This window comes from Candoia aspera, chromosome 3 (assembly GCF_035149785.1).
Source record: "Candoia aspera isolate rCanAsp1 chromosome 3, rCanAsp1.hap2, whole genome shotgun sequence".
Classification (NCBI taxonomy): domain Eukaryota; kingdom Metazoa; phylum Chordata; class Lepidosauria; order Squamata; family Boidae; genus Candoia; species Candoia aspera.
In genome coordinates this window covers 149061916-149087955 of record NC_086155.1, presented here as the reverse complement: position 1 = coordinate 149087955, position 26040 = coordinate 149061916, and the positions used below count along the sequence as shown (strand labels likewise).

Genomic DNA, 26040 nt, shown 5'->3' with positions numbered 1-26040 from the left:
TGCATGTTCCCATTTGCCTGGGTATGAATGGTAGAAAAAGAAGAGTGGGAAAAGAGACAGCAATGGAGCAAAAGACCTTGGCCTGAGGTTGCAATTAAGGTATTTATGGGGAATAGCCTTGTAATCAGGAAGGGGTACATCACAGGTCCAGCTGTAATTCACTCCCAGAGGACTCACTTAGAGCAGCAAAACATGAAAGAAGTTATCATTGTCTCACAACATCTGAGGAAAGATAAGGCCAGAGGCTGTGATAGTACATGGGAGGAAATGAGAATTCTATAAGCAGAACAAGGGAGAAGAATTCCCTGTGGGGGCCACACTGGAGAAGGCGGCCATAGCTGAAAGCCAAGGATTCCATTCTCATATACTTGCATTACTGTGGTTGGAACAGAGCCCCCAATGCTAAATTAGAATATGTAATTATCTTGTATAAGGTTTCCATTATCATAAAGAAAACACTAATGAAATCAGAGAGTGGAAAGCTTTAAAAAATAAAAAAATCAGGGAAAGTTTCCCTGCTTCATGGAAAAAGAGATGAAGCATTACCGGTTGCAGCAAGGAAATATTAAAGTTTCACTGAGGTAATAAAGATGCCAGGTAACTGAAGTTATTTTAACTGGGTAGAAACTAAACAGCTTCAAATCAGTTATTGGACTGCATGCTCTTAAAACAGATGGAATGGGAGACAAGCAAGCATTCAAACAAATGTTTGAATATTTCCCAAAGGGCAAAGGGATAGCCACTAATATCATTGATGCCCATCAAAGTTCAACTATAGTAACTACACAGTTAGAAAAGCTGTTTCCAGTTTCTTTCTAACCAACAAACTTACTCAGGAGATAATTTTGTTGTTCAGAAAGACTTACCATGGAGTGAAGATTACAGTGTTACAGTATCCCTGGTGATCTTCTAAAACTAGGCAAAGCAAAAACACGGTGACCAACAGGATCAATCCACATTAATAGTATTTCCAAGAGCTGCATTATCAAGTTCAAGAACCGTACTGCTGTATCGCTTGTAGTAATGGAGGAGGTGCTGGAGTACACTGCTTGGATTCCCCAAACCACATGGTTGACAACACTGCCAAGGCAACCTAATGCTTGGCAACCCATCTTTGTGGTGAAAAAAGTAAGTTAAGAGCACATCTGCAGCATGAACAATTCTGAACTACATTTAGATGTGGTAAAATAATGTACTTCAGCAAAGGATCATTACCTTGTTGTGGTGCTGGAGCTTGAGCACCTCAATGATGCCATGAGCTGTGAAGGGCCACCCAAGACGGGAAGGTCATGACAGAGAGGGCAGACTAAATGCGATCCCTGGGGAAGGTAATGGCAACCCACCCCGGTATTCTTGCTGTGAAAACTAAATGGATCAGTACAACCAGAGATATGTCAGTATACCATCGGAAGATGAGACCCCCAGGTCGAAAGATGGTCAAAATGCTACTGGGGAGGAACAGAGGATGAGTTCAACTAGCCCCAGACATGATGACTCAGCTAGCTCAAAGCCGAAAGGACGGCTAGCAGCCGACGGTGCTGGTGGTGAACGGCGAATCCGCTGTTCTAAGGATCAACACACCACTGGAACCTGGAATGTAAGATCTATGAGCCAGGGAAAATTGGATGTGGTTATTGGTGAGATGTCAAGATAAAAGATAGACATTTTGGGCGCCAGTGAACTGAAATGGACTGGAATGGGCCACTTCACATCAAATGACCACCAGATCTACTACTGTGGGCAAGAGGACAACAGAAGAAATGGAGTAGCCTTCCTAATTAATAGTAAAGTGGCTAAAGCAGTGCTTGGATACAATCCAAAAAACGATAGAATGATCTCAATTCAAATTCAGGGCAAGCCATCTAACATCACAGTGATCCAAATATACGCCCCAACCACAGATGCTGAAGAAGCTGAAGTAGAGCAGTTCTGTGAGGATCTGCAGCACCAACTGGACAACACGCCTAACAGAGATGTTATTCTCATCACAGGAGACTGGAATGCTAAGGTGGGCAGTCAAATGAAACCTGGAATTACAGGTAAGCATAGCCTGGGAGAACAAAACGAAGCAGGACATAGGCTGATAGAATTTTGCCAAGGCAACTCACTCTGCATAACAAACACTCTCTTCCAACAACCTAAGAGACGGCTTTATACATGGACTTCACCTGATGGACAACACCAAAATCAGACTGACTACATCCTTTGCAGTCAAAGGTGGAGGACATCTATACAGTCGGTAAAAACAAGACCTGGAGCTGACTGTAGTCCAGATCACGAATTTCTTATTGCACAATTTAGGATCAGACTAAAGAGATTAGGGAAGACCCACAGATCAGCTAGATACGAACTCACTAATATTCCTAAGGAATATGCAGTGGAGGTGAAGAATAGATTTAAGGGACTGAATTTAGTAGATAGGGTCCCGGAAGAACTATGGACAGAAGTTCACAACATTGTTCAGGAGGCGGCAACAAAATACATCCCAGAGAAAGAGAAAACCAAGAAGGCAAAATGGCTGTCTGCTGAGACACTAGAAGTAGCCCAAGAAAGAAGGAAAGCAAAAGGCAACAGCGATAGGGGGAGATATGCCCAATTAAATGCAAAATACCAGTGGTTAGCCAGAAGAGATAAGGAATTATTTTTAAACAAGCAATGCGCGGAAGTGGAAGAAGACAATAGAATAGGAAGGACAAGAGACCTCTTCCAGGAAATTAGAAACATTGGAGGTAAATTCCAGGCAAAAATGGGTATATCAAAAACAAAGATGGCAAGGACCTAACAGAAGAAGAAGAGATCAAGAAAAGGGGGCAAGAATATACAGAAGACCTGTATAGGAAGGATAACAATATCAGGGATAGCTTTGACGGTGTGGTCAGTGAGCTAGAGCCAGACATCCTGAAGAGTGAGATTGAATGGACCTTAAGAAGCATTGCTAATAACAAGACAGCAGGAGACGACGTCATCCCAGCTGAACTGTTCAAAATCTTTCAAGATGATGCTGTCAAGGTAATGCATGCTATATGCCAGCAAATTTGGAAAACGCAAGAATGGCCATCAGACTGGAAAAAAATCAACTTATATCCCCATACCAAAAAAGGGAAACGCTAAAGAATGTTCAAACTATTGAACAGTGGCATTCATTTCACATGCCAGTAAGGTAATGCTCAAGATCCTGCAAGGTAGACTTCAGCAATTCATGGAGCGAGAATTGCCAGATGTACAAGCCGGGTTTAGAAAAGGCAGAGGAACTAGGGACCAAATTGCCAATATCCACTGGATAATGGAAAAAGCCAGGGAGTTTCAGAAAAACATCTATTTCTGTTTTATTGACTATTCTAAAGCCTTTGACTGTGTGGACCATAACAAATTGTGGCAAGTTCTTAGCGGCATGGGGATACCAAGTCATCTTGTCTGCCTCCTGAAGAATCTGTATAACGACCAAGTAGCAACGGTAAGAACAGACCACGGAACAACGGAGTGGTTTAAGATTGGGAAAGGAGTACGTCAGGGTTGTATACTCTCACCCTACCTATTCAACTTGTACGCAGAACACACCATGTGATGTGCTGGGCTTGAGGAATCCAAGGCTGGAGTTAAAATCAGTGGAAGAAACATTAACAGGCTCAGATATGCAGATGATACCAGTTTGATGGCTGAAAGCAAAGAGGAACTGAGGAGCCTTATGATGAAGGTGAAAAAAGAAAATGCAAAAGCTGGCTTGCAGCTAAACCTCAAAAAACCCCCAAGATTATGGCAACCAGCTTGATTGATAACTGGCAAATAGAGGGAGAGAATGTAGAAGCAGCGAAAGACTTTGTATTTCTAGGTGCGAAGATCACTGCAGATGCTGACTGCAGTCAGGAAATCAGAAGACGTTTAATCCTTGGGAAAAGAGCAATGACAAATCTCAATAAAATAGTTAAGAGCAGAGACATCACACTGACAACAAAGGTCTGCATAGTTAAAGCAATGGTATTCCCAGTAGTAACATATGGCTGCGAGAGCTGGACCATAAGGAAGGCTGAGAGAAGAAAGATCGATGCTTTGGAACTGTGGTGTTGGAGGAAAATTCTGAGAGTGCCTTGGACTGCAAGAAGATCAAACCAGTCCATCCTCCGGGAAATTAAGCCAGACTGCTCACTTGAGGGAATGATATTAAAGGCAAAACTGAAATACTTTGGCCACATACTGAGAAGACAGGACACCCTGGAGAAGATGCTGATGCTAGGGAGAGTGGAAGGCAAAAGGAAGAGGGGCCGACCAAGGGCAAGGTGGATAGATGATATTCTAGAGGTGACGGACTTGTCCCTGGGGGAGCTGGGGGTGGTGACGACCAACAGGAAGCTCTGGCGTGGGCTGGTCCATGAAGTCACAAAGAGTCGGAAGCGACTGAACGAATAAACAACAACAAAAATAATGTAATTATTTTATTTATTTTATTTGTAACTGTTCTGATTTCAACTTCGTTTTTATTCTAAACTGCCCAGAGTCCCTCTTTGGGAGGGAGATGGGTGGTGATAAAGTTTGATAAAATAAAAATAAAAATAAAATTAATTGGCAACAAGAGGAAACCAGGTATCATGATCAGGAGACCCTTTGTCCATCAGATCAACAATACTTTTTGTGCTAAAGAAAATTTGAGTGTTGTAACAACACTCATGTTGCTACAGTTATGTTCACTTCAATTTGGTTTGTGAAATGAAGAATTTTTAAAAAAGATCATGAAATCTTTAGCATATGAATCAGCCTACAGTACTCAACTGTCTTCTCTCTCCCTTCAAGTGACCTCAGAAGATATTACTGTAGTGTGGTTTCTATATTAGAAACAAATGCATCATTTTTAAAATAAAAATCATGATAATGACAGAGATGAATGGATGCATGTGTACATTCAGCTAAAAAGTAAAGCTTGCGAGAGTACCATGTATCATCTGTAAGATAAAGAACGGACACTTAGCATTCCTCTGCTAACATAACCTTACCAGTTTCTTCATTATTTGTACTGCAATATACACAGCTCTGAAGGAGACAAATTAGACTGCCAATTATTTATTCATTATAAATTATTCTGATTAATGGAATTCCTGAATTGAACGTAACTATTTAAAAATAACATTCACAATAATCAGAAATAAACTATTAATCACAGGATAAAAAAATTCTGGCATATTATAGCACATGTCACTAAAATGTCCTTGTAGTTAAATTTTCAACTTGTAATGGAAAATATTGAAACTGGTAGTTCTACTGCATTCTCAATCGAAATTTGATTCCTTGACAAAGTTACTACTTACAATAATGAGAACAGATTATTAAAAAAAATCTTGTCAAAGTATTGGCTAAATTTTCTTTTTGACTTCATCATTTTCCTATCTTTTCTGAAACACATGGATATTTGCATGGGTTATAAAATATATTCATTAGCATAAGTGGCCTTTTTAAAAAAATCTATTTAAGAATGTCTAAGCTGCTTGTGTTTATTGTGAACAATTTTTCCTGTTTTCAAATTCCCCTTGGAATAATTTGTAAGCACATTACTCCATCTTTTATTTACTTTATAGCTGGCTTGTATAAATTAGATTCATTTTGGTATATTTTCCTATAATACTTTGACTTTAGTTCTAACAGAAGAATCACTTAATTGAGTCTACATGTTTTCCAAATTGTTTTCAAGTACTGACTAGTCCTATTGACATGAACATAATGCCCTCATTCCAACACCAAGTATATATTCCAGCCAGTTTCTGTTGGAAATGGCAACTCTTTTCTCATATTTTACAACCATAATGCCTTCCTTTCCATTAAAATATATGGGAAAAGCCAGTGATGACATCTCATTTTCTAACTAGGAAAATGTCATTGGCATGGGCCATTATTTATAAAGGTGTTGATACCAAGAAACTTACAACACCTAAAGACAGATAAAAAGGAGGAAACTAAATTTATTCTCCAAGAAATCAACAAAGTATCTTTAAGCTCAACAAGCCAAAAGCCTATTGAAAAAGGAAGGTCTCTGCAACATGGAAAAAAACCATCAAAGGAGTAAGCCAGCCATCTGCAGATAAGAAGTTTCACATTCAGGGACATCTGTAGGGTCAGTCAACAACATCAAAATGTCAGGCACAGTCAGGCAATCAGAGTTCTGTATCTTTATGTGAGTAATACATGTTAAAAGGGGTGGGGCTTTAATTGCCCAGTCACACTGTCCATATATGTGACTATTGACACCCCCTCTCCAAAGCTGCCTCTGTCCACATTTTATGCATGGTCACAAAGACAGCTCTCTGCAACATTCTCATCTGTTGAATCACACTGATTTCTGGCATCCTGAAAGGAGTTTCTGTGGTTGAATTTAATGTTCGTATGTGAATAGACCATCCTTTAGATATGCCAGCTCTGGCACTGGAGTACACTGGGAACAGACCACAAATCAGGAAACAACGCAGTTATTACTGAGAAAAGAAGCAGAAATCCTCAATGACGACGACAATAATGTCCCTTAGTAAACACACTGCAATGCTAGGAGTGGAGCACGGATTACCTCCTATTATCAGTATGACATGAGGATAGGACCTTCTAAGTGAGCTCAAGGCTGTGGCACAATGCAACACAAACTACTGCCATACTGAAATTAATGGGGCATATGTTTTAGCGGCTGATGTGACAAAAGTCCTCAGACAGGCAGAAAATGCTGTCAGGGAAACGATGCTATACGAATAACAGTTAATAAAGGACTGCAGTAAGAACATGTACAAGTAACCGCTTGTGCTTGTGGAAGATGTTAACTCCACGTATGCATGGATGAATTAGTGAGAAAGAGATCGTCTGACACTGACTGGCAATATAAATAAAACCCCAGAGAAAAAAGCAAGAGGAAGAAACAATGTCCAGGATAGCTTATAGCATTAGTGAAAATAAGAAAATTTAAGGACAGCCAGGTGATTCTCAAGAAAGGAAAATATTGTACACTGTCAGGAGAGGAAAACACACACCACCACACAGAGTCCACGCAGATTGAAAGAAAAGTATCTTTCAAAGGTAAGAGCGATATAATACAGTGATAGGAATACTCTTCAGAAAAACACAGTTGGGTTGTTGCCCCATTTCCAAACTTAGAGAAGTGGGTTGATATATACTAAACTATCTAGCTGGAAACAATATAACTGTATGCACTGTTCTGCGCACAGTGCAAACATTCCTCATTTCAATATAAGCATTTTACTCATAATCACAATACATTGCTCGCAATTTCTAAAAAAATATGAACAAGGGTGTCCATACATTTTAATGTGTTTTTTTTAAAAAACCAGAGCATCATTATTATTTACTCTCTAGCTACCTAAACAGTGAGTGCTTTACTGATGAGTATCTCCATGCAACTTTCTTTTCCCCCAGCTATCACATTAAAAACCAAATACCCAATTAATTGTAAAACATACTTGTTTTGGGGCATCTGCGGAGGTGGTGTGAACTTCAGTACCTCGGAGTCCATTAGACTCAAATACCACTGTGGGAACAAGGGGGCTTGTTAACAGATGAACATTCAAGCTTCGTTAGTGTGTGTACATTATTAGACTCCATTACAGATTAATCACATGGGGGGGGGGAGAGAAGCAAAAACACCAACTCTTTGCCTATAGCTGGAAAATACCAATTTACCGTAACACTTACTGTAAGAGTCTGCGCTAATGGGAACCTAAGGGCACTGCCCTTTTTAATTCAGACTTCAGTGCTGAAGAAAGCAATCACTGACAACATTATCAGTGTGTATGTAAAGGGACCCTCTTCTTGAATTACTTACCATTTGGCCTCTGTCATTTTTCATCAGACTGGCTTATGCATGCATCACTCACCCTTCTCCGAAGAGAAAGAGGGAAAAACGAGATCTCCTAAGTCTCATTTCCTCCTGTAACACTATGAAGGTGCGTTGACGTGCAACTAGCTTTAACTTGCTAGATTCCCCACGTTCCAAATTTGAAAGGGCTGACATCCAAAATTTATCACGGACCATTGTAAAGGGTGGGATCGAGGAAAGGTTTTGGAAAAAGAAAAATTACAAATCCCAGACCTATTTGAGTCCACAGCAAGGAGAAAGCAAGCTTTCTGTTCAGTTCAAGAAGGGGTCTGATTTCAATTTGTGCCAGCGGCAAAAGATTTCATTAGCATATTCATTCCAGAGTATTCTGCTTTCTAATTAAAAGTTTTTTTAAAAAACAAAAAACAAAACTGCGAAACAGCTTATTTAATCTGCAGTGCAATGCTTTGCAAGGGAGGCAAGGAGAATTCAGGTACTTGAAATGGAACAAGCAATGCTAATCAAATCTGAAATGGTGTAAAATGGAGCAGCTTTGAACAAACCAACCAACCAAAAAAAAAAAAAGATTAGTGACAAGGAAGATTAAGAATATATAATTGTTAGCAGGGGCTTCCCCACATCCTTCTGGAAGACATGTAAGGGAATATACCTGTGTGAGACCTCATATGGGTCCTGAGGTGGCTTGGCTGGGTAAAGCCCTTCCCACACTCTACGCAGAGATAGTCTCCTTGGTGCATTTGTGTCCTAAGCATCCCTGTGGTGGAGAGAAAAATGGCGGGGGAGAGAAGGGGAAGTTGAGAAGAAAACAATATGCCAGAGGAAAACATCATTAGTCTGTCTAATGTGTCATTATGTGAGGCTACCTTCAGGCCCTGGATAACAACTGTCAGCCTTCATCTAGGCACTGGCTGACAGACCAGGCACACACACAGGACTGTACGGATGCATAAATTACATTGAATTAAAAAATGCTTCCCATGATGTGCCCGCACCAGGAGTGGCATGTCAGGTGTGCACTTTTCATAGCAGCTGGATCCACTTTTCAGCCATCACCCTGCTTTGTCAAGCAGTACATCCAAGCAAATCAAAGTGACTCCAGTGTGGTGGAGACAAGTCATATGGATAATAGGAAGTGAGTAGAACCAGAACTTGACTGCCCCACACCCTACACTCCCCCAGGCTGTAATACCTTGGAAACAATGAGTGAAGCCATCACAAACGAATCAGACCTTTAGCCCTACCTTTCCTGCCTACCAGTACAATTTTGACCCCAGATCTGTGACGCAGAGAGAGAAGACATCTGTGAATCTAAGTGTCATTATGGACATTTTGAGATCACAACAATGCAGCAGTCCTTTGCCGGCCTTTCATAAACATGTTTTCTAGGCCATTAGCATCTGTGGAAAACGACTCAAACCTCTTCTTTTTCCCCAAAGGTCAGTTTACAGTATCTGACTTAAAAGGCCTGGTCTTTGTCTTTTTACTGTGATCAAAAAGGACACATTTGACTTTTATTGGGTTATTTATTTTCTCAAGATATTTAATATAATCTTTGCTGAAGGGGTGGAAAAAGGTCTTATTTGGCATTAATATTCCCTGCCTTAAAATACACACACATAGCTGGTCAATGAGATTTCAAGGTTCTGAACCCCTCTAAAATGCTTGGTGCAAAAAAAGGAGAAATTTGAGGATAAAAACAATAAAATGTATGTTCTTTCTTTAAACCTGCTTTTCAGGAAGAGAACATAAAAATAAATCCCAGCCACATCAATACCTAGCTTTGTATAATGCAACTGAAAATACTTCCCTGGGGACAACTCTCCTTTAGAAAAGCAATCCAGAAGTATTTAAAGTAAACACACACAAGCATACACATGCAAACAGTGAGGCCACATGCAGACATAATATACTGTATAAGGGAATGCAGCCTTAGTACTAGGTGTCAAAGGTGATGACTTGTTTAATTTTATATTTCCAAGCCTGCTCTAATAAACTAGAAACTTTTTGTAGCCATGATTTGAACTGGTTTGCAAATCTTGCTATGTGTTCATTGTGGTTTGTCACTGAAACTGCTATTCTGGATTAACGTATGTTTGTTTCAGCACTCCACTCCAGCCTCTAGTTCCATTCTTAACTCCCAAAATGTAGGGCAAGAACAAAGAGAAAATAAAATCATTCTTGTGTTACTGCCACTGTTTCAAACCTTACCCTTCCTGTTCTCCTTCCTTTCCTATGATCATTTTCCTGCTGATAAGCCCTCCCCTTTCAGCCTGTTTGCCTTCCTCTACAGTGTTTCTCAACCTTGACCATTTAAAGATGTGTGCACTTCAATTCCCAGAATACCCTAGCCAGTGTGCTGGCTGGGGAATTCTGGGGGTTGAAGTCCACACATCTTAAAATGGTCAAGGTTGAGAAACACTGTTCTAGAACAACCTGATGGACAGATGGATGGAAGGCAGTTTTAGTTAACATTTACCAAAAGATACATGTGGAGAAGGAGTGAGGTGATTCGCTTCATGCAAAGACAGTTGCAGGGTGGGTGTAATTTTTTTTTTAACTAAGGTGTGAAAATTTCCCATGATTGAGATAAAATAGTAACAAGTTAGTCTTTCTTTTACAGGGGGAGAAAAAACAAAGCACATTTTTAACCTCTTCCTTTTCAAACATTGTCTAAACTGGAATGCATTGCATGCTGCATCAATACTTCAAACTACATCAACAGGTTTTCAGAGGTGAGTTTCACTGCAACAGACATCAAATACAGCATGTGCAGGTTTACACAGAAACACTTTGGAGCAACGTTTGGAAGTGTCCCTGCTTTATTTCATCCAACCAAATCAGGCACGTTTTCAGCTACTACTGAAAAAGACTTCGGATGTGTACATTTTAGGAGTTTCTGGTTTTCTTTACTTTCGACCAAATGTATATAATAATAGCTGGTTGCAATAAATTCACATATGAATCTATATTTCAATCTAGGGCCTTTAGTTGTCATGACTAAATCAATGACTTGGTAAGTTGGTCCTTAGCCTAGGTAGATAAATCTCAACACAATTGTCCCAGTTGCTCTGCCACACCTAAGCTGTACAAACTTCTTTTTGCACTGTCTTAACTCTGTGTAAATTATCATTAAGGTGCAGAACAGGTCACCATACAAATTAAGGGATTTTGTTTGAATCAGTGCAAAACCTTGTATGCAGTGAGCAACTAATGGGCCAAATCTGCCAAAATGTGCTTTTTGCACAAGAACCAGTTATACCAACTTCTGCCATGCTGTGGGCAATAATCACATACTTCTCACTTTTTAAATTAACTGATGAAATGCAGTTGTATATGATGGACATTTTAATGACTATGTTTCCATGAAAAAGGCAGTCACTATTAACTAAATCAAGGGGAAAGCCTGAAATCTCTTCTAAAGGGTAGTGACAAGATTATCTGATATTTACAGAGGAAACAGTCCAAGGAAATATTTATTCTGTGATATCTGTTGAAGTAATTAAACAAATGTATGTAGAAAAAGAATGCAAAGAAAGTTTAATAGTCACGTTTGCAGGTATCAAGATGATATCTGCAATCCACACAGGGAGCTTCTTGTGAACGTGATCCAGAAATGTGTTTAGAATATTCTACTGCTGACTCTAAAAATAAAGGTAGGAAAGTGTTTAAAGAAATGATTCTCAACTGTGCTCTGGAAATCTTTGGAAGGTTCTCAGTATTCATTAGCAAGAAGTTCAATAAAGACCAAGGAATTGTCTTGAAAAACCACCTGACCACAATAAGCAGCCATCCACTAGACGTCGGTCAGTAAAACTAGCTGTCTTCTATAACCTGAAAATTAAGGTATATTCTCAGACTGGAACCACACCTGGAATGAGAGTGGATAAGCTGATGCAGAAAGGGCAGTTGCTCAGAAACCGTAGCTGCATGGAGATTTTATAAATAAGTGATATTGTGTATGATTAGCTTTAAACCACATGAGATGTGCTATATCAGTGTTAAGTATCATTAATTCACCATGAAGTAATTGGGAAGGGCAGACAACAGCCACTGAATATGCCCTCATACATAAAATTCAGCATTCAGTTAAGTTACAATATTTTTCTTGACAAAATGGCTTTTATCACAAGAACAGACAGACTATTCTCCCTCCTGGCTGAAACCCCACACCTATAAAGTCTGTACAGTACTGGTTTGCAGAAAGAACGAAAGAAGGAATACCTCCCATTATGTGAAAAGAAGTGACCTTTCTTTTAATTCATGGAGGGAAAAAAATGCTATTGTTGATACAATCAATCCCTTTGTTAAAAAAAAAAAAAAACTGAAACATTCAGTCACTCAGCCTACTGAAGACAACATATTCTGCCCATTTATGCCTTGGCATATACTGTATGTATGTTAAAAAAAAGTTCACTGATGATGCATTGGAACAGTCCAAAGCAGAGTGCATGGTTAGATGATATATGGTGAGAATAGGCAGGATTAACATTGAAGAGAAAAAATATTAATATTTTTAAAATGTTGAGTCTTTATGCAAAACGTGTTATACAGATCACAATACCGTCATCATTGAAGAGTGCAGGTGTGTATAAATATTATTCACTTTTATTTACATAAATTTCAGGTTCTCATCAGAGTAATTCCTGTGAAACTAGAAAGGATAATTGCCATGCTGCCTATGTCACATTTAATACTATGATAGCTGTAAATAACACTCCCAGTAAAATAGAAAAATAACCTCTACAGATCTGAAAGGCTGGGCTTGGTCTTGTGGGGAGTGGGGGGTGCTGTTGCTCTTAACAACATTGTGAATGCCCAACATAATACAAATGCTAATAACTTGCACTGATATTCTGGTGGTACTTGTAACTATTTCTCCAAGGGACTGGAAAATCGCTGTGTTACTGGAAGGGAACAAAATTGTGCACTTGTCTCCTGAGAACAGAGGGACAATTTAAAATGTAAAAGCCAAAGTTCCAAACCTGCCCCAATTCTAAAGCATTCATAAGGGAATGCTCTACTGGGACCAATAAAGTTCTATTGCAAAGGAGAAGTATACTGAATATTCTAAATTAAAGATGAATAAGACTCCTAAGTGTGAATGTATATATGTGTGTGCGGGGAAGAAGGAGAAGGAGAAGGAGAAGAGGAGGAGGAGGAGGAGGAAGAGGAGGAGGAAGAGGAGGAGGAAAAGAAATGGAGTTAGTAAGACAATCTGGGAAATACAGGGTAAGCTAATTCTAAGGTCTGCAAAGTCTGACCAATTTGAGTGAAGGTTAAATGAAGATATAATTAGTAATGTTTTCTGGGTATTAAATGGGATTTTTGATAAGCAAAATGGTGGCTGCTGTTGTACAAGCAGGTCTGCACTGGCCATGGGTTCAGTGAAGATCAGAAAAGGAAATGAAAAGTGAAGTAACACAAAGACAAATTTTTGAATTCCTAGGTTTATTACTAGGATTGACAAAACCAATGTGTTCGCAAAAAGCAATGCCCAATGAGTGTGCATGAGAATTTGACAACACTGTACAACTGTGCTGTAGAAAATATTCAGTTGTTTTTGTGATTATGTTCTATTTTTAAAACAGAAGAAGGATGAAGCTACTATACTACTTTAGCTAAACAATTATGCTCTTACCCTAGTCTATACATGTATGAATCTACATATTTTCCCCACTTGCTATTCCTGTAAGTTCTTGCTTCTTTATTGTCACAGCATCCGCTTTCCTTCTAGATCAAGGGCACATGTGTATTTCTGCACAGTACTTGGGACAGCTTGACTAATTTAGCAATATAACCTGAGTCTTTGGCTTAAATGTACTAACTTGGTTTCTTAGCAAGCTCACTCAAAACTAAGAAATTGTAGGGTGTCCTGCTAATGAGAGCTGCCATAGCTTGTATAACAGCATTATCGTCGTCATCTGAGTTTCTTAAAACTGCAGCCTAAGCAGCCTCAAATGACAGCATATGACATTATGGATAGAAGAATTTGGGAAGAGTTGAGGTCAAAGTATCCTATTGCCTTAATGTGGGAATTGGTTAACATGTGACTGCTTCCTACATACCAAAGCTAGTATCAGAAAAAAATCATCCTCTGAAAAATGTTCCTGATCCTGGCATTAGCTGTTTCAGAAACAGAACAATGTTGACATGGAAGGAAACAAAGAACAGACTCATCACCATGCAAGTTGATTTTACTTTACCACATAAAAAAGGCACTGCCAAATAGTAGTCACAATGGTTTCTCTCTGTTATTTGTTAATTTGATTTTCTCTCTTTTTAAAAATCTTGTTTCTGTCTTAATTCGATTTCTTTTTTTGTATTGTCTTTGGACATTTTCCAAATAAGCACATTTTTGTTTCCAAGTTTGCCTAATGTTCAGGTTTTGCACATATTTTTCTCTATTAGGATGCATTTTCATGCATTATTTTACAAATATTTATATACAGCCTTCACTCATGCCATGTTTTTGTTCAGCAAATTGCATTGGGAAAAGCCAAAAACTTGAATTTTGAAAAATAACTAAGTTTTAGTTCATATGTGGGTTCAAAAATACAAAAAGTTTTTCATCCATTTAGTAGTAGCTTCAATATTATGAGAAGGGGTCCTTATAACTTTTTCAACAAGCAAGCTACATGGGTATACATTTTAATTGCAACATCTTAGAGCCAGTCCCACTAGGTAGACCAGACCAGGAAATTATTTCTATAGGAAGACTAGCTATTCTTATTGAGATTGGCTATAACAACAGAATCTGGCAAGTCTGATGGTGCTGTGCCTCCTCCTCCAGCTTATTGTTCAGTGAATTAGGGAGGTATCTGCCTAAGCTGCTTCTGAATATTATCTTGTTTCTAAGGTCTTAAAAAATGTTTCAGTCTTTTTTGCCTAGGTAACAATTCCATCAAGGTCACCTCCCTTACTCTCTTTAAGGATTTCCATTTAGTCGTGTCTAATGACACACTAGGGGGCGGTGCTCATCTCCGTTTCCATGACCGAAGAGCCAGCGTTGTCTAAGGACACTTCCGCGGTCATGTGGCCAGCATGACAGTCACGGAACACTGTTACCTTCCCACCAAAGCAGAACCTATTTATCTACTCGCAGTTGCATGCTTTCGAATTGCTAGCTTGGCAAGAGCTGGGGCGAGTGCGGGAGCTCACTCCGCCGCACGGCACTCGGGTCTCGAAGCACTGAACTTGCAACCTTCCGGTCGACAAGCCTGGTGTCTCAACCACTGGCCCCTACTCTCTACAACCTATTAAATACTGCCATACAGCTCTTTACAGATAATTGCTAATAGTTCTGCAGTATCTTTTACAAATCAAATGTTTACGTCGTATTTTAGGGTTATTTTCTTACCAACAGCTGTCACAGATAAAACTCATAACCAAAGTACTGATCTGTTTGTTCTACATCTTGGCAAACATGCTGTAATCTCCTTTTGCTCAGTGGACATTGTGCACATCCACTATATAAATGGTCAGGGCATGTGCACATTTGTAAGGAATATTCCCAAAATGGGTCTTCTTATTTCTAACTGGTTAATAATTAAATCTTCCTTAATTTAGGCCGTAAGGAAAAAGGACTATATTTATCTTGCTAGGATAATAAGCGACAAAAATATTTACACTGGGGCAAACAAGAAAAATGTAAATTTTAATAAATCACTTAGGAAAGACAAGCCATTGGTGTTAACTGCTGCATTCTTTGACCCTATTACCTTGTAGGTAGGTCAATTCATCTTAAACTCTGAGAATGCTGTATTTAGCTTTGTATTTGGACACAACTTCCAGCTAAGCCTAGATTCAAAATCTTACCCAGAATATGGATCCTCTTTGCTTTCTCCTGCTGCTGCATCCCTTTGTTGTGGGAGCCACTAGCTACTGCTAATCCCAGGTTTTGGCTGTGAAATTCTGGTAACAGTGGAAAAGGAGCTCTGTATATGCTCAGGAGCACTATTTTGTTATTGATATCATAACCCACACATGAGGGCTGAGCACAAGTTTAATAAATAGACATTAATAAATTCCCATTTTGAATATTAAAGTGATAGTTGCCCCTTATGACTGACAATACTGCTATATATAAATTAACCTTTTTTGCTTGCTATAAGATCTACTTTGCAATTCACAACCACTCAAAATAAAGAATACTAATGGTGCAGGGTTGGTAGGATTTGCAATGCGCAGAGCCAAATATCCTTCAGTTCAATCTGAATTACTCAATTTCCAAGACCTCTGCTCAACTCCATCACACGAAAAGGGGATTTTGCAAATTAGACATTACTATTCTGATTCTGCTAGTAAAATTACATTCTAGCAGCTAACCTGAAGTCTGAAAATCCAATAAACTTCAAACCTAGCCAAAATTATTTTGTTCTAATATTGCATTGTGTTTTATTTCCTTTTACTCTGTCTTCAATGTTTTATGATCCTAATGCACAGGTCTATCAGTGTGTTCTGAAAATCCCTTGCACTCCAAACTCTTTCAACAAAAGCATAATTTTGTTGAAATAATAATTTCTCACTCAAAGTAAATACCCGCTCCCTATTTTAGATTGGAGGCAAATCTGATACTGTAACTTCTGCTTGGACATCTCATGTAGAGGAAACTCTCAAGCCTTTTCAAGCATCCCACTTTTTTTTTTTTTTTAAAGGACGCAATCCAGCACTTAAAACTGAGGATAGAATTCTAGCAGGGCAATCTTACATATCTTTCCTCAGAAGTAAATTCCATTATGTTCAACAGCAGTTTACTCCCAGGTAAGCTGCCTAAATGATCTGATGCAGTATGGGACAGTTAAATTGGAGAGATACTCTTGTCAAACAGAGACAGTAACAACACAGTGTTTTGTGGAATTCATTATGCTAGAAAAAATTAAGAATTTAAAATATGCTGGAAAGACAGTTCTTAGGATTCTTACCAGCACGGTCCATTACAGGGCTATTGGCACCCCAGGTTTGGTAGAAAGTAGCAAGATCCTTTGGAATGGAGGTCTTAAAGATGTTTACAATATCCAAACATTTCTCATGCCCCTCAGGGGATGGCTCCTGTTTGGTGGAATGTACAGGTGGAATAGGTCCTGCTGCAACAGGCTGAGGTTGCATCAAAGGACTTGCTCTGGATCCTCCAGTACAATTGATCAATGCCCTCATTTCATTTTCCCTCTTGGTTGTACGTTCTTGCTGAGGCATTGATGGAGGTTCTTGAGTAATGCATGGCTCATTTTTACACAGAGGGTGGTACTGAGATGGAGATAAAAATTTGGCCTTCCCTGTATCTGGAGTACAATGCTTGATTAAAGGAGCAGATCCAGCATTTACTTGAGGGACTATGTACTTTTCTGTTTCTCTGCTACTGGAGGGCTGTATGCTAGGTTTAGATACCACTGTGTGGGAAGGCGTTGAACTTCTGCTAAAGTTTCCTGTTTGCATCAATTTGGAGTTCACTTCAAATTTTGATTTTAACTGGGGCTGCTGGGCTACTGTACTGTATTGTTCATGAGTGTGGTTAAGTTTGGGTGGTCTATACCCATCAAGAGCTGATGGTTGCGGACCACAGCCACCAGCGGATAGTACATCTTTAGCCATAGCCCCAGGCTTAGGAGATATAGCAGTATCAGAATAATTGTTTTTGGATCCCGACAACCCACTCGGCACCTGAGTACGTGTAAATCTGGCTATAGGCAAAGGTTGGCATTCTTTCCCACCAAGTACAGGAGGTGGCCCAGTGCGCCCACTTCTTGCCATAAAAACAGAATTATGTTTTATACTCTTGAATCCATTTTGAAGAACCCAAGCAGGAGCCACAGAATTACAACTAACTTTGTGCCAAATTCTTTTGTGCATCCACAGGACTTCTGGATAGTAAGTTTTATGACTGCAGTAAGGACATCGGTGGACAATCAAAGCAGCCTGCAAGGTTGAGGTAAAGCTCATATGGCATGAATCAGCCCTAGTTGATTTCTCACTTAGATCTAATGGAGTCTTTTCAGATACATCTGTATCTTTATTGAGCACAGAATGTTCATTCATCTCTACAAGGATCTCTTTAGAGAGCTTCTCCTGAATTTCCAATGGGCTTTGCAAATTCAGTCTCACATCAACAGTCTTACTGGAACAAGGAAAATCAGAACTTTGCTGAAATGCTGACATCTTTGAATCAGGGTAAATTTTGCAATCCACATATTTTGGAAATGGTTCTTTGATCTTGTTTTGTGGCGTAGATGCCATCTTTAGCACTTCTGGTTTAGATTCCACAGCATTTTTTTCTCTATTGTTTCTTTCCTGATTGAGCTGTAGGGCTGCCCCAGATTCATCTTCTCCAGAAGAACTGCAGAGATATGGTTTCTTACCTGTAGAGTACACATAAAAAAAATTAATATGAAGGTATCTTTTAAAAAGATAGCTGTCAAGGAAAATTAAAGACAAGCTTAAAAGAATTAATTTGGATGGGGGAAAAAACTAGAAGCCTAGCATTCAAGGCACAGGTATTATAACTCTTACGTACATGAAATCTCCTTGCACCATAAAAAATATTGCTTTATTCTCATGAAACTGCCTACTTTAAAAGAAATGAATTCATTTGCACAGAATACTGTGCCCATGAATACTGAAAACAGAAACTGGAAACAGTTTATACTAATACTATAAAGATTCCACTGACTTACTCAATCAGGAAGTCTATATTCTATGCCCACAGCATTATCAAAATATTTTTCCCTATAATTTAAAGAGATAAGCTAATTAGGTATTAAGAAAAGTAACTTTCAGAGATTAAAGACCAGTGACTACAATTATGTTTGGGATAATTTTGCTTCAGGCAATTCTTTTGGGGGCAGGAGGGATGGGGAAGGGAGCACGTGCCTGCTTGAAGTAATGATAGCTATTTTCACAGTCATGGCTATACAATTTTCATTCACATTCCACTCCTATTCCAGAAATTACGGCAAATATACCAATGAAGTTAAAGTTCAAACCTACATGAGCACATAAATGAGACAATTCAACCAAGGGGGTGGAGATGGGGAACCAGCCAGAAACACACACATGAATCAGCCCTAAACCTGCAATAGAAATTCTGGTTCTTGCTCCATTGTTCTTGTTTCACAAAAAGGAACAAACAAGGCATAAACATCAGACATATGCCACTGCGAAAGTCATACTATTTTTCTCAAGTGGTTACTACATTACAAATCCACTTCACTACAAAACTGAAGCATAGTATGGTGTGGGTTTTTCAGGACGGTTCTGCAAATGAACTACACAGAATTTCAAAGAATGAAATAAGAATTGTTCAAAACAGATAAAAGAATAGCAAAAAACCAGATTCAGCAGCTTCTTAAATATGCAATATGTAAGGATCACTGCATTTTCTTTTACAGGCTCTTTCTTCATTTCAAAATGAGTCTATATGGTGCAGTAATTAAGATGTTGGAGTAGGAATGAGGAGACCTGGGTTCCTGCCCATCCTCAGCCATCCAAACTCCCTGGGTGAACTAATTGGTAATAATTCAGTCTGGTAGGCCCCTACTTTAGCCCACTGTATGGTAAGATTTCTAGAGATTGGTGACATCCAATCATGCTCTCCATTTTCAAAATAGGGTGATGCAACCCTCAAGCTCATTTATCATGTTCTGTGCCAACTCAAAACAGTCAAGCAAGGTTGTATTTTAGCTCTGCAATTGTGGGAACATTAAAATAATATGGTAAGCTATTCTTTAAAACAGACTTCTATTTCCTAATTTGAAGTAGAAAATTGTAACCACTTTACTCAACCCAGGTGACGCAGTAATATCAGTGATAAGCCCTATCACACTCAGAAGAGTTCTCATAACCATTATACAATACAGGTAGACCTCACTTACCAAATGCCTTGTTCAGCAACCATTCAAAGCTACAACGGTGCTGAAAAAACGACTTTACAGCCAATGCCCACATTTATGAACTTCGCAGCATCCCTCAGTCACGTGATTGCCATTACAGTCAGTATGCATTGTCCTGTGCCTGACCTGTTGTTTTTCTGTTTTCCCCCTTGTAGAGTGGATAGATTGGAGAGGAAGGGATTACAAGAGAGTAAGTAAACACATAATGGGGAATCTACCGACCTGTTTGTGTACAGTAGCATGCTTGCAGCTCCCAAACAGCCAGGTATATTCCCCATTGTGTGTCTGTTTATTCTCTTGTAATCCCTTCCTCTCCAATAAATGTAAACACAAACATTAATTCCATTCTTGCTAATTATCCCAGTGCCAAGGTAAGCATTCCAAAGGGCAGGGAAGTGGGGAAAAGGAAAGCATAGTTGCGGTCCCACTTAGTGACTGCTTTGCTTAACAACAGAACTGCCAGTCCCAATTGTGGTTGCTAAAGACTACCTGCATTGCAAAGAGAATAATCTAAAAATAAACTGTCAAAAGACTAAAAAACATGTATTTTTTCAGAGACCAAAGACTCATGTCTAGGATACAGATCGGCACTTAATCAATCATGCCAGTCTCACGTTTCATGTATTTGGGAGTAGTGTTTCACCCCTGCAGTAGCAGATTAGTGCCACCTATACACTCCAAATGCTCAGAGGAATTTAACTACTATCCTAATTTTTTTACAATCAAAAGATGGGGTCATATGTCTGCTTTCAAATTATCTTAAGCAAAGACACTGGTATAGCTTCTTCGTGGTGCTCAGTTGAATCCTTTTCCCAACTGACCCTTTAGAATTTGTCCAGTCCAAATTTCTAACAGCAGATTTCCAGATTCCCAACTGTATTTCAAATACCAGCCTGCATCTCAAGTGCAAAAGTAGAAGCCAGAGTGTGGATGTCTACATCCAACTACTGATTTATATTATCTTTCTCCCCATAGAACACTGGACAATTGATTCCAATCTATATGGAAACAATTACTGATGGCAAAATTAGCAACTGTAGGACTGTTCCACTCCTATTTTTTCCCCCGTGGGCTACAAGAAGGCTAGATTCTTTTTAAAACAGTAATTGTGGATATATAGCAGCAAGCAAATTTAAGTAGAACTCCTATCTCTCCATCAATGACAACCACACATGTATGTTAATACCAGTGACATACCTCATGCAGCTAGAAATCCAAAAACATAGAAGGCCCTTTTATTAGCACACTGTAACACTCCTCATTCGGTTTTTCTGAGGAGATGATTTTAAAAATCCCAGATTTGGGACGTCAATGCCTTGAAAGCTCTGGACAGGTTGCATCTATGGAACCACTCCTTCAGTGTTCATTCTACAAAGTTACTTGAAGTGCTCTTATTTCCCCACTACTTACAAGACTGCCAGGTCACACAGATCAATTTTGCTCTCTCACTTCTTTCAGACTGTAATTCCTCCATACCACATAAGGTGGCCACATATCTATGCAGCAGTGTATAAAACTCAATAGGAACTGACTGCTTTAAGAGCTATTAGATCAGACCAAGACCATACCCATTAATTTGCATTATTGTTAATTATTTTTAATTTGGCCCTTTAGTTTTTGCTGCTACTACTGCCACATATATTACACTGCACTATATTACATGATAGCAATATATATACATGCACACACACATATACACACTGCAGAATAATTTTACATATAGAAGTTAACGATAGTGTTTTATAACTTGTAGTATTTCTCCAGTTTTTAATATATTAACATTACATTATTTTACACTACACAATATAATACTAAACAGGTAGTCCTCCCTTACTGACTGCCTTGTTCAACGACTGTTTGAAGCTACGATGGTGCTGAAAAAAATGACTTTACAACTAATGCCCGCATTTACAATCTTCACAGCCTCACTCAGTTATGTGATCTCCATTACACTGAGTACATACTTCCTGTCCCGCCACCTTGCAGAGTGGAGAGATTGAAAAGGGACTATAAGACAGTAAAATGGGGTATACACATCAAAAGGAAAGCAGTGGTGCCAGCAGCCCTGAACATGCTATGCAAAAAGCCAGTGTATCCCCACTGTCTGCCTGCTTACTCTCTTTTAATTCCTTCCTCTCCAATCTCTCTCTGGGGGGGCTGGGGGGGGAAGGAAAAAAATCAGATCAGGCACAGGAGAGATTTCCTACCAGTGACTGCTTGTTTTTTTTTCTCTTTTTCCCATCACTTGTTTAAACAATCTCTGCTCTTCGGGGGGTGGGGGACGACAAGCAATCTCTTTAGGCAATCTGTCCCGTGTCTGACCCTTCCCCCCCCGCAGAGCAGAAAAATCAGAGAGGAAGGGATTACAAGAGAGTAAGCAGGCACGCAGTGGGGAATACACTGGCTGTCTGCATAGCGCATTTGCGGCTCCAAGACTTGAGCATGCTGCCAGCTGCTAGCACCACTGCATTCTTTTCTATGTGTATTCTCCATTGTTTGGGATGTGAATCTATGGGTGCTTTTGTATGCAAAAAATGTCTTTCGTTGCCCGAGAACAAAAATTATTTATTGCAAATGTTATACAGGCTGCATGATGCAGAAAGGAATATGGTTCTGAAAATTAGCATATCAAACATCAAGGTGGTTTGACAGGGAAAATGGAATGGATTGCAATTGATACATAAATGGTGAAAATCTAGAACAAGCGGACCAAACTAAAACAACCAACAAATATTTGTTGAATGTTTACTAAAAATAGGAAAATGTATGAATAAATTTTATTACATTCAAATGTGGGGAAAAGATAGTTGTGGGTACCATACATACTCATGGATAAGCCAAGAATTTTAGATGACAAAATAGTCCCCCCAAATTGGGTTTGGCTTATATTTTCTTTCATTTTCTTATCTTATGCCTTTAATTTCTTTGGTTTATTATCCCTTTTTCTTTTCTTTTCTTTTTTGTACTTTGTTTAACAGTGCTTACCCGCTGAAGTCTGATGAATATGAATGTATGTACTAATGTGACATGATTTTTAAAATGCACCCTTCAATTACAATTTTCTACCTTGTATTCTGAAATAAATTCAAATACTTACTTTTATCAGAATCAGAAATTTCACTTAAATATGAAGCAAGTTCATATATGTTCCTGTGATTATTACATGTACAATTTGTCCATTAACTATTTATCAAATACAGTCTAATATTTCTTCTGGCTTGGTCTCATTTGAACTTTCTTGCATATTCTAAACTCTGTATATCTGTCTATCTGTATCTATATATCTATATCTGATTCATTTATATCTGTATCTATCTATATACATACATACACATACATACCAATTAGATTTTAAAGTATTTCTTTGAAGGAGGAATATAGGATTAAGAATGTTTTACATCACTGTATCAGACATCTAACACTATAAAACGTTTGTCTTCAAACACTTTGCTCTCTCCCAGAACATACACTGTGTTTGCTCATGTTAACTCTTTATAATGTGGATAATATGCATGGTTTACTTTAAGTTTCATTGCTCTTTTGCTGATAAAATCCAGAATTACTAATAAATAGTTGTATTCCATCTATATAGTAGTGTTGAGAACTCTTGAAGAGTGAAAGAAACAGATCATAAGTGGTCTTTTTTTGCATCTGCATTTTCTCTCGGCACAAGTCTAAAAGCAAGTGTTTTGGAAAATCAAACACATCACTGTTGCTTAGTACAACTTTGGTACCACAGGCACGGTTCCAACCCTGCCAAATGTGATCTGTTTAAGCCTGAATGTTCAACAAAAACAATGTCTCAGCTTCATTTAATTTGACCTCAGCTCCTGTTCAGGGAAAAGGCATTAAGCCTTTGTTTAATTCTGAGTAATTAGCTTAAAAATAACCCATAGATTTGCTGTCTAACAGGGTTGAATAGTTATTCTGTTAACATCATTTTCTTTTCAAATTCTCAATGGGACAAGGTTCTTTGTGTTTAAAGTTTTTTTTTACCTTCCTGTTTTACAAGAAGTTTAGACTTCCTGAAAGTACACGTCCAATATTACTAGTTAAATCTACATTTCACATGAATAAAGTTATGTAGAACTGTGAAATTTGATACTGCACAGCTGTGTTATTTTCAAAGCAGATCTGTCACAACTCAATATTTGGACCAGCTAGAAGAATGAGGTGGCTTTTCTATGACATTTCATGTGATGGAGCTTGTTTACATAGAGGCTAAACAAAGATAAAATGAATCTTATCAGAATAGGGCAGATTAGGCTTAGAAATCATGACCTCTCCAAAAATCCCCTTGTATGCTTCCTGAGTGAACAAACATTTGAACAGTCAAATGTTTACAGTCCCGGAGTTATTCCAGATAGTTTCCAGCTACCAATCAAAATGGACTGTGCTGCTATTCTATCCTCTTTTTCTTTTCTGCAGTAAGAAAAAGAATGGAAGGGGGAAAACACATGGATTCCAAATGGCTGGTGAGACTGCTAGGACCTTTCCTAAAAGTTCATGCATCAAATAGGCAACTTATTGAATGAGCAACCAATGGGACTTTATTCAGTATGAGCTGGCAGTGCTGCACCAGTATCTTGAAGCATCCTTGAATATTATCTAGTATTGGGGATTGATGTGTTTGTGTATGTGTATGCACACAGCAAACAATGACAAAGGAAAACCCACTAAGGATGTGCAAAGCTATCCATGCATGAACAGTTCAGTGCACTGTACCCCCATCCCCCCAAATATGCATGTCTGAATCAAAACACATGTACTGTACTTTGGAAGTTTGGGGACATAAACATCCTGATTTAAGTATTAATACCTGGACATCAGGCAGAAAAAAAAATGCCAGCAAAGATTATAAGTTAAATGATCAATTTTAACTGAGGCATTTTCCCCCAAAAGACTGCATTGGGAAAGCCAAAGATGCCTTCTGAGCTACTTCCCGTCAGGAAAGACCTAGTAATAGTACTTCCCAGTTGCCAAAGGAAAAAAAAAAGTAATTTAGAAAATATGGAAATTTAGAATATTGTATTGGACAATACAACTATAGGAAGCTAAGAAAATATCCCTTGTGAGACACACAACATGCTACTCAGTAAAGTGCTTGAATGAAAATCTGGCCTTTCTAACTTCAAAGTCCAGCATTCTTACATTTTATTTATATTTCTCCAGATGATTTGCTAGCCCCCAAACAAGCATTTTTGCATTACAAGGCTTTGTTATTATAGTTTATTGCTAGACCTCTGCCTCTGTTTTAAATAGTTCTGATGCTTCCAAGGTGTAATATTAAAATGAGAAAATTTAATGAATCCAGAATTTCTGGCTAATGCTTGTGTGTCTTCAGTAAGCAAGTTGCTTTTTAATTCTTGTTATTAGTTTCCTTTTGTTTAATTGTTTAATTTATTTCCAAGTATATTTTATTTAAGATTTTTAGTTTTTCTATTTTTCTTAACCTACTGTAAATACCAACAAATGTAAAGAGAAATCACACTTTTATATAATTTTAAACTGAGTATTTCGGAATGTGAGAGAGATTTGGGTATTAAAATAGGACAGGACTGGATTATGTTTTTAAGGTTACCCATTCTTCCTTCTTTCAACCTACATCCACTTCCCATTCTAAACATTAAACCAATTACTAGTTTTAGGATAATTATTAAACAATTAGTTAGCAAGATCTTATCTTGCAAGACTGTTGTGCCAATGTTCCCCCTCCTTACATTAAACTAAAATACAGGCATTCAAACCTGATCCATCTAGTCATAGAACAAAAAGATCTAAATGTTCCTTGGTCAAGTCAGTACACTGAGGTAACATTCTTCATACAAAAAATGTTCATCTAAATACTATTCAATGCATGTTTTTTGTATATGGCCGTTTTGGTTAAGCAGGATGTTTAATGTCTAGCAACATCATTAAAAGAGGCCATATTGGCTCTGAGGGTTGGGAACTGGAGGACTACAGATCTGGATGGCAACATGCTAGGGAAAGCTGACAGATACTTGTCTAAAAGAAAAGCAATATGGAAATTATTCAGTAAATTCAAGCGTAATATCCCACATGAATGCAGAATGGCAAAGGCTTTCTACACAATGAAGAGAACTATCCTCTACACATTTTTTTTCAGTTTAGTGGACTTTGATAGTAATATCCTAAGGACTTTTCTCTGTAGAGTTTGTAGCAAAGTTGGAAAATGTTGTAGCAACTCTGATCATTATATAATTTGACCTTATTATGCAAAAGAACACTGCACCAGAAAATCAATTCTCATCTCCTTACCATTAAGCTGAAATTAAAATCTTTTGTTGTTATTTTAAAAGGAAGATCAGGAGGAGGGAT

At 38.4% G+C, this 26040-nt stretch overlaps 1 protein-coding gene across 1 annotated transcript in view; it reads right to left on the bottom strand.

Moving 5' to 3' along the window:
* Positions 1–26040, bottom strand: part of ZNF516 (zinc finger protein 516) — a 127433-nt gene that overhangs the window by 6810 nt on the left and 94583 nt on the right. Inside the window, exons 3-5 of the mRNA XM_063299028.1 lie at positions 16741–18171; positions 8469–8573; positions 7443–7510 (exon numbers count right to left, since the gene is read on the bottom strand). Of these exons, the coding sequence (XP_063155098.1) occupies positions 7443–7510; positions 8469–8573; positions 16741–18171 (1604 nt within the window). The remainder of the gene's footprint in view (positions 1–7442; positions 7511–8468; positions 8574–16740; positions 18172–26040) is intronic.